The 10,375-nt window shown below is 40.6% G+C and overlaps 1 protein-coding gene across 1 annotated transcript in view; it reads right to left on the bottom strand.

The window, feature by feature from the left end:
* Positions 1-1,974: 1,974 nt before the first annotated feature.
* The window catches only part of tnfaip8l1 (tumor necrosis factor, alpha-induced protein 8-like 1), a 32,455-nt gene continuing 24,054 nt past the window's right edge, over positions 1,975-10,375 (bottom strand). Inside the window, exons 2-3 of the mRNA XM_061826290.1 lie at positions 5,310-5,589; positions 1,975-2,719 (exon numbers count right to left, since the gene is read on the bottom strand). Coding sequence (XP_061682274.1) covers positions 2,431-2,719; positions 5,310-5,581 — 561 coding nt within the window. The 5' untranslated portion in view covers positions 5,582-5,589 and the 3' untranslated portion in view covers positions 1,975-2,430. The remainder of the gene's footprint in view (positions 2,720-5,309; positions 5,590-10,375) is intronic.

Raw genomic sequence — 10,375 nt, 5'->3', positions numbered from 1 at the left:
TTTACCTGTACAGGTACTCCATTCTCTAACCAATTACCCAAACTAATTCAGGGGAGGAGCCAATGTCTCAAAAAATTGTATTGTGCTTATAGTGTAAGCTATATTGTACATCAAACAGGTACACCTTTTCTAGGTTTGTTGTTGTAAATGTGTGTCTTACGTGTTCTTTATCACTCATTTAAGAACATGATGTGTCACGCATATATGGAAAGAGGCTATATGGTGAAGAAACCAAAATGAAAAATTTGGGGATGCAATCAAAAAAGAAACTGCGAGAAGTGCCCTACTGTAATAAGACAATAAGGAAATGTAAAGTGAGATTGCCCTGTGACTGGGGGGCCGACCAATCCATGGTGTCCCCCGCCTCTAGCCCAAAATCAGATCAGATTGGCTCCAGTTTATCTGCAACCTTACTGCGGTCAAGTGCCACAGACAACACATGGAGGGGAAGAGAATTTTTCTTAATTTATGATAGTTCTAAAAGATGTCGGTATGTCACACTGGAGCACTTTCAGGCATTACCACTTCTATTCTCTTGTATGTGATAAATATGCAGTATTCCTTTTATGAGAGTCTCTCTAACAACAGTGACTCAGTAGGAACTAAAAGCAGTGATAGACAGCCCAAGAAAAGCAGAAAAGATTTGCTGAGGGGTGGAGTGTTAACAGAAACAAGCAGAGCGATTTGCTAAGCAGGCTGAGGGCGAGCAACAAAACAACCTCTGCATCATTCCCTCTCCACTCATAGCTATCATGTTGAAATCAAAACATACTACTCTGAAAACACATCCCCGACAGCATTAAAAAAAAAAAAAAGAAAAGAAAAACCTGTACGGACATCCACCCCTTTTATATAGCCCTTATCCTCACTAGCGTTGTGGGGGAACAGGAACCTACCCCAGCTGATTTGGGGCAAAAGGCGGATGTAACTGGGATTGACATTAGTTAACGGCAGAGCACATCCAAACATTCAGACTAAAATCTATGGACAATTTAGAGCCTTCAGCATGTTCACCTCTCTCCCCCAATTTTTATCTATTGAGGAAGGTTCTCTGCTAATAGAGTAACAGCTAGGTCAACCCTTGTCGATGTGTCCAAAGCCCTCTGTGCACTTGAAAACATGGATCTTGGCTGTTTTTTTTTTTTTTTTTTTTTGGAATCAGTGTCATTTTTAATTATGACACTGACACTCCATCGTAGTTCTGCCAGTAGGTCTCTATAGCAACTGACAAACAGAAATAAGCTTTTAGTCTGGTTAGCATACTAGCCTGCTACCACACCTCTCAGCTGGCGTGTTTTCAGCTACAATTGAACCGTTGTTTTTGGATCACTCAGTTGTGAGCTTTTTTTGTTTTTATAAATCACTTTTGGCTTAATCACATGAAACTTACATTGTACCGGGTTTGCTAAGATGTCTTTATAGTTCCCAACGATTCAGAATTACACACACTTAGCCTGGTTAAACGAGTACGCTAACCAGTCTTTTACCTCTCAGCCAGTGTATTTTCTGCCAGATTGTATTATTGTAAGGGTATATTGTGGAACAAAATAAGTCATTATGATCAGAAAAAATATATTAGTCAGATTTTCCTTTCAATGTTACTTTTTAGGTGGTTTCTCATTAGTGAGTATAGGTAGTAGAACTGAAGATAGCTTTGTATTGCAGTCACAATGTTGCCTCGCAAAGAGAGACATCTGAGTCAGTGCAGTGACAACACGCACAGCACTGACTCCTTTATATTCCAGGTCCCCTGTGACCCAAATACTTCATCTTTGTTGTGCTGGTTACGAACCAGATTTGTTAAAAAAAAAAAAAAAAAGGTAGAAGCGGCTTTATTAATGACTTTGGAACAAGAAGTCCAGCCTCACTACGAAGCTAGATTAATCTGCTCTGGTCCCAATAGTTGCAATAATGCAGGAAAAAGTACAGTACAGTGCTTATTCAGGCTTGAGTGCAACAGTATGTAGTTTAAAAAAATATATGTAAAAAAAAAAAAAAAAAAAAAAAAAAAGAGCCTTTATGTCTTCCATATTTGGAAATAGCATAGACATTTCTTTCCTTTTTGAGTAATTGTTTATAGAGATAAAACTGCCTGTTCAGGGATTCACTTCTCATCTCTGAGACAGCAAGCGTTGTGTCCTTGGAATGAGTAGGAAGGCATTTAAGTCACAGCGGCTCCTATACATTTGCATCTTACATTCATTTGCAATGGCTATGCTTGCTTTGACACAAAAGCAAAAAGAAAATAGAAAGACTAGGCAAAAAAAAGCACTTCAGTGTTATGATCATGTTTTGAGAGGAAGGCACAAACCAACCAATACGTGGAGAAAAGTTCCCGATTGTCATCTTAAACTCAAAATATCCTCCAAGATGGGAGGTGAAAGGAAGAGGGAGGCTTTTTAAGATGAAAAGGGGAGCCTCAAGCAGAGGTCAAAGGTTTCCCTCGTCGAGCATCTTGTTGACGCCGTTGCAGATTCTCTGCAGGTGAGCGCGATAAACTTCGGATGGCCCGTACAGAGCAGCCAGGAAGTCGCAATCGGCAAAGTGATTGAAGACGTGGTTGACGCGTGAGTGGCTCTTGGCTGTCAAGTGGCGTTTGATCGCCTGGTGCAGCAGTTCGCGGCAGTCGTTCAACAGGGCGCTCATCACGCGGCGGTCAAAGGTGAAGTCGATTTGGTGGAAACTGACTGCCGTCATGGCCAGCGTGTGGACTTTCTTCCTGCGAGACAGATGGGAGGAGACGCGCTGTCAATCGCCAGCCCTGACACAGTGAGATCACTTGGTTATAAATAGAAACTGCTGACTTGTTCTTTTCTTGATCAAAGTTTAGGCATCAACAGGAAGTGTCAAGGCAAGAAAACTGAGTTTGCCTCCTTCCCAATACAGTTTCTCCTTTAGTGATGTGATTAAGTTTCCGCTTTTTTGTGAAGACGTTCTACTCTATGTTGGAGTGTGCCTGGGATTTTTTTGTCCATTGAAGGAACATTTATAAAATTATGGGTTTATTTCCATGTACACAGAACTCCCATTTATCACAGGGGACAGGGTATGTGCCAGACCCAAGCGCAATGAGGAAGACTATAAGAAACCTTAAAACCACTTTTATTATGTCTTCAAGACATTAAAGCCTGAATGCCATTAAAGTTCTTAATATGTAATGAAAAGTAAATGGAAGTGATGGTGTTTGGTTCTGGTGGACCTTGTAAACCCCTCCCCGTTGTTTACTTCGGCCTTGGGGTACATAATAAAGCCAAGTACATCAAACTTGAACTTGGATAGTGATTTTATACTGGATTGGCAAACTGGTGCAGTTTTTAAGTCCATTTATTTTCACCTCAGACAGCTGGCAAAGGTGAAGCCTTTTCTTACACAACAGTACTTTGAAACTGGAATCCATCCTTTTGGCTCAGGTGGCTTACTGTAATACACTTTACCTTTGAATCTGTCAGTCCTTCCCCCACGAATTGCAAGTTGCTCCAAACGTAGGAGGGGAGCAGATACTGTAACTCTGATTCTGTCCTCCCCCTACTGGCTGCCTGTGCACTTTATAAGGATGGGCGATAATTCATTATCGATATGTATAGCAATAGAGATGTGATCGATATGAATAGAAAATACATTTGGTAAAAAATTTGCCAGAAACAAATCTGGAAGAAATGTATTCCGCCTCACATGGCATTCTGTGAGTCACAACATAGACTTAAGGGTTCATCTAATTTCTCCCTTTACCATGACATTGACGTTGTACAGTGCTGTGAAAAATTATTTGCTCTGTACTCAGATGCTTATATTTTTACATAGTTGGGCCTGGCCCAGTGCAAAGAAGTACTGTATTTAAAGTATTTAGTGTTTAAGTGGACTGAACAGTAGTGCAGCTGCAGAGTGTTGGCCTAACAGTTCTGAAGACTGGGTGATTATGAGCGCAACTGTCGTCCATCCCAGTGTGCCCTGCGATAGGCCGGCAACCAGTTCAGGGTGAACCCTGCCTCCTGCCAGATGACAGTTGGGATAGGTTCTAGCACTCCCATGACCCTTGTGAGGATAAGAAGCTCAGAAAGTGGATGGATGGATAGTACAATATTATTTGTATGTTAAATTGTGAATGAATTGTGGCTAATCACAATTTTTGGTTCATTTTCATTGATCACACTTTGGTCGGCTGTATTGAAATACCCTCTTCAAATGTCTATACAGTACATGCTCGCCTCGTTAACTTCCTTTATTTACAGATAAGACCACTCGGTTATCCCTTCTGGTTTGTTGGGTTAGATATCGTCTGAAAAAGGTTCAAGACTGGGTCAGGTTTGTCTGAAAAAGGTCTGAAAAACACTGTTGTAACCAAACATGCAGTATATACACCATATACATGTAAGTACAGTCCATGTTTTTCTAATTTTGCTTGTGATGCTTTTTTGAGTGCCTAACTATACAGTCCAATGATGTTTTTGTCGATATTTCAATTACAATATTCCTCATTTTCTCTTGTATTATAACACAGAATGTTTTTATCTAACACATTTCAGCGTAGAATCTCCAAAATGTTATATTAACATTAATATTCTGTTTATTATTGTTCTCCATGTTTACATATTTAGGGAATGGGCAGCAGCTGCAGCATGTTCCCTATTGTTTTGAAACAAATATCTATCCATCCATTTACTTAGCCGCTTATCCTCACAAGGGTCACAGGAGTGCTGGAAGCTATCCCAGCGGTCATCTAGCAGGAGGCCGGGTACACCCTGAACTGGTTGCCAGCCAATTGCAGGGCACAAGGCAAACAGCCACACTCACAATAACACTAAGGGGCAGTTTAGAGTGTCCAATTAATGTTGCATGTTTTTGGGATGTGGGAGGAAAGCAGAGTGCCCAGAGAAAACACACACACCCACGGGGTGAAAATGCAAAATCCACTCAGGCGGGCCCGGGATTCGAACCTCATCCTAAGAACTATGAGGCTAACGCTCTACAGGTCCACACCGTACCGTCTGAAATAAATATTACTATAATCATTATTATCTAGTTTCCATCAAAAAACTCATTTTTTGAGGTCCTTAACAAGCACATAAACTCTTGAAACTACTCACACACAGGTCCTTGTGTACATTTTGATATTTTGTACTATTTTGTATGTAAATGTGTGGGGGTTTTTTTTTTTCCAAGAACGAATAAAAAAATTCATAGTTTACTTGAGACTTTTCCCAACTGTGGCTCTTTTGCAGCAATGTGCAATGTCCCCAATCAAAAAAAGCTAATAAAATACTGATAAATACTATTACAGTATTAAGTGCTTAGTCATCTTTTGTGCCCACCTGAAGTTTTCCACAAGGATCAGCTCCTCGCTGCTGAACTGGTTATTCCTATAGAGCACCCCCAACTTTACCACCATCTTGATCAGGTTCTTGATGATCTTCTGGGACTCTTTGCGGTTGCGGGTGTACTCCTTAGTGACCCGATACAGCTCATCCAGCACTTCACTGCTTGTGTCGTCAATGAAAAGGTTAGCCATGCTCTTGGTTGCCATCTTGCTCATCAGCTTCTTCTGTGCCTGCAGGGCTAAGCTTTTTGTGCTAAAGGAGTCCATGGTCAACTCTGACAAAGAAGAAAGAAAGTTCAATGATTACCTACTCTGAATGGGTTCACTATACTCAACCAAATTATCTCCTGGTTCAATCAGAATAAGTATTTAGACAGGCTATCATCATGCTATTTGCAGTTTGACTTCACGAAACCGAGACGACAAACAATTGATCAACAGTAACTCGCCATTCTGAGGCTTCAAACTAAGATATTCTCAGAGAGAGGTGACCACTGAGTTTACAGAGTTGGATGAGCAGGTTGCAATAAGACACCGAAAAACTGGAAATAGCAACACGTGAAACACCTGTTGTGATTTGGATTTGTCCAATCAAAAGTTTAGAGAAGCTCAAATTAAGTTCACCTGTAAAGGTTATACTGGATTTTAGGTCATCCTGAACTTTCACATAAAACACAATACCTAAACCTTTTGTGAGTAGTGTACATACTGTACAAGGGTCAGGGAGAACAAATTATTTGGTTTCCCTGCAAGCCTTTATCATCCTTGGCCCAAACTAATACTGTTAAGCATTAGCACTTATTCCCTAGTTCTGGACTTACAAAAATTTTCTGCAAAAAAAAAATCCCCTGCGCTAAAGTGACCCAGTTGTAATTTTACGCTTGTTTTCTGATTGAATATTTAATTTATAGCAGGATTAAAGCCCGTCCATATTTTGGACAAATTAATTTCCTGTTTAAAATTGGGTTTCGTAAGCTCACTTTTGTATCGATTAGATCACAAATGCCTGAAAGACATTTGAAAAGAGTTCCGATGGATGACAAAGGCATTTCTGTAGGGTGCATGGTAGCAGATTCTCTCTCTCTCACACACACACACACACACACACACACACACACACACACACACACACACACACACACACACACACACACACACACACACACCACACACACACACACACACACACACCTGGCCACCAGGCACTCCCTTCAAGCCTCACCTCCAGGCCTGGCTCCAGAGGGCGGTCTCAGTAACCCGCATACGGGCAAGTGAAACATAAATCCACTTTTATTACTCATCATAGGAGTTTATAGGGCAGTGTTTTTTTTTTTTTTTTTTTTTTTTTTTTAAATCCCAGGACCTGTTTCCCATGGGTGACCCGAACCAGGGACATAAAACCACAGGCAAACCTAGCTCCTAGGATCATTGGCACACACCACGATGAGGTGACGACTCAAGGAGGGGAGTATCATATAGAAGGATGTACAGTAATGTAATTTTTCTGTCATTTTAGGTAGACCGTGGAAGTCCCTGCGGACCCAGGAAAAAGGCACTGCATTGCTTTTGGAATTTGGACCATGGCGCACCGAATGAGATGCCCCCCCACCAGTTCAGAAATAAGTAAGTTTTTTCTAAATAAGAGATTCATTATTGGAGTACAGGCTTATATAAATTAAGGTACAGCAATTTTTCCTCCACCGGGAAATGTTATTGTACCCTACTTCTTTCGAACACAAACACCTCACCTTTGAATAAAAGAAATGGAAAATCCAGTTCTTGATGAACAAACATCTGAACTGGTGGTTATTTAGACTGCACGGTCCCGCCTCGGTGACATCTGGCACAACGTGATGTGTAATCAGTTACACTCGGTCGCTCTCTCCACTCTCAAAGTTATCTTGAAACTGAAATGCTACAAACACTCCAAACTCTTGAAGACTGTACAAATAGAATATGGATGTTTCAGCCTTTTCCTCTCCATAGAAATGAGAAAAAGCTTTAGGATGGTTGTATCATTTAAATCGCTGAGTAATAAATTTACAATTTTTCAACATATTAGTGATTTAAGATAGCTTTTATGTTTATGTCAGAGTCCACAACAATGGTATGTAATTGCTCAGGTTCATTAGGCTTGCAAGGAAGGGTTTGCATCATTTGAATTGATGACACTAAAAAAACATTGCTATTTTTCACCATATTATTTTCGTGAGCAAAAAATAGATACATAAAAATCAACTTGTTACTGAAATATAGACCGTTAAGACGCCATACATCCTTCAACAAATTAAACACGATCGACTTTGGATAATGAATGCAGATATCGTCTGATCTGTGTCCTGTGTCTGAGACGCACAAAAATTAGCAGGGACGCATGAGGCATATACATTCTGTATCTGTATACACATAGTTTAAGTCCCGATAAAACTAACAATATTGTACGTGTATATGTGTGTATTGGTGATGAGATGCCAGATTTAACTAATCAAAACTACAGAGCCGGAGGAAGGCAGGTTATTGTTCCATACAATGGAAATGAGACTTTTTATTGGACTAGATACATTTTGATTGTTGTGGTAACATCCGACGGACCGCTCTTGACGTAGCAAGACGCTGGCAGACCGGTGTTTGCTCTGGAGATGCACACAACTAGGCCTAAGGGAAAGCTAACAGTTTATTACATTCGCTGGCCTGTGAGTTAACGAGCCAAGGGCTGGAGTTAAAAACCTCACTCGACCAGGGCGACATCATTAAAACGTCAGTACTTGGGAGATGTGTATGTGTCCCAAATACACACACGGACGCACGAACACGAGGGAAAGTTAACCATTTGTTAACCAGAACCATAGCAGGACACATTATCAATACTCGGGCCGTAGATGATTTCAGCACTCATTTTCAGCGTAATTTGATAGATACATAAAAGGTCTCACACCACAATCCAGCATCTTGAGGCCATGCCTTATTTTGCATTTTACCCTTTATTTAACAACGAAAAAGCCAATTGAGAGAAAACCTTTTTTCAAAGCCAAGAGGCAGGAGAAATTATACTGTAAATAATAAAATTTATACAAAAAAAGTGACAAAAAGTAAAAATGTATAGCATCTCCTGTTATATTACTGCATACACCCAAACAAGTGTCAAAAAAAGTTGATACACAAGTTAATTATACACTTTCTGCCATCAAAGAGCATTTATTTGTTCTGTCCGTCTTTATATGCTGCTGCCATTAAATCGGTGAACAAAGACACATTTGTTGTAAATAATTCTATGACCATACAATTATCATCTAATTATTCTAAGGGTGTCAGATTGCCAACAAGAGCAGCGGGAAACACCAATAGCACTAGAAAGAGCAATTTAGCTGTCAATAATCAGAAACTACACTACTTTAACTATTGAAAAGCACATCCTTGCCTTATCAGAAAGTCATTTTCACACAAAGCACTAGAGGAGATGACACAATGGTGATAAAGCCATTCAATATGGAAGTAAATATGTGCCACCAGGATTTGAATTTGAAATGCCCCAGAAAACAGGATTTGAATTTGAAATGTAAAGTGATCACATTTTCTATAGTTATATTTCAGGGTAACTTTTAAATGTTAACAACTCAACCGGCTACAATTCGCTGTCTGAAATTCACCGTCTGTGCCACCAAGCAGGGTTACTTCAGGTCAGAACCGAACACCCAGCCAATCCCAGTTCTGCCTTCTTAGTCACGTGACGTCAAATAATAAGAAAGCGTAACCGGACTGGTTGGCTGTTTGCTATTGAAAATGTGATCACTTTGCATTTCAAATTCAAATCCTCTTGGCACTTATTTACTTACATAATTCAGCTCCTCTTCTTCTACTGTATTTCATCCATTTTCTGAGCCGCTTACCCTCACAATGGTCGTGTGAGTGGGGGAGCCTACCCTAGCTAACTTTGGGCAAGAGGTGGGGTACACCCTGAACTAGCTGTCAGGCAATTGCAGGGCACATAAAGACTGACAACAGTCACACTTACAATCACAGCTAGGGGCAATTTAGAGCCCTCGATTAATGCATGTTTTTGGGATGTGGGAGGAAACCGGAGTGCCCAGAGAAAACTCACGCAGACACAGGGAGAACATGCAAACTCCACACAGGAGGGTCTGGGATTTGAACCCCGGTCCCCAGAACTGTGAGGCCAACACTCCAACCAGTTGCTCCACCGTGCCGCCAATGTCCTTCAAAACAGAGCAAATTATGGATTGCCTTTGTCATATTGAAGAGACAGCTCTGTTCTTTTGTTGTGAGGGAGCAGCTTTTTTTTTTGTTGGGGGGCATCTTTCTCTGTCTCACTTTTAACATAACGAAAGGAGTTTTAGTCTGAACTTCAGTAAGGGGTGACAACTCGTAAGACGTACCTTATCCTCTCTTTGGAAAGACTTTTTGTTCTTTCTGTAAAAAAAACTCCACAAAGACAGGATTGCATCCTTACTTATGGGGTCAGAAAAAGGTTTTGCCAAAAAAGCAATTCCCCTGAGTTTGAATCTTTGATACTTTTGGGTGTTTACATTCCTCTTCAAGCTAACACAAATGCAGCAGTGCTAAACCTGGCTGAACAAGTAAACAAAATTGAATAAAGCACCCAGACTCACCCCTCATTATTTTTAGGGACTTTAACCAACCTAAACCACAACCACAAACTCCCTTAATGCAAGCAGTGCGGACTGTCCTACCGGGGAAAACAACATTCTAAACCACTGCTATACTACGCTAAATAACACATATTGTGCTATCCCCGTTGCTGCTCTAGGCTCGTCTGATCACTGCTTAATTCAGTTAAAACCAACAACCAGGCAAAAACTTCAATGTGCAAAGCGTAACATGAAAACAGTGAAGTGGAGCAATCAAGCAAAAACAGAACTTCAAAGATGTTTAAACTGCAGAGACTGGAGGGGTGTTTGAAACAAACTGGCAGCGTGGGTGAATATACGGACACTGTTACATCCCATTAGTTTTTGGGAAGGAGTGTGTGCACCAACAGTGATTTCTCACATCCATTAACAAAAAGCCATAGTTCACTGCCAT

This window comes from Syngnathoides biaculeatus, chromosome 7 (assembly GCF_019802595.1).
Source record: "Syngnathoides biaculeatus isolate LvHL_M chromosome 7, ASM1980259v1, whole genome shotgun sequence".
Classification (NCBI taxonomy): Eukaryota; Metazoa; Chordata; class Actinopteri; order Syngnathiformes; family Syngnathidae; genus Syngnathoides; species Syngnathoides biaculeatus.
This window is presented reverse-complemented; position numbering and strand designations above follow the sequence as displayed.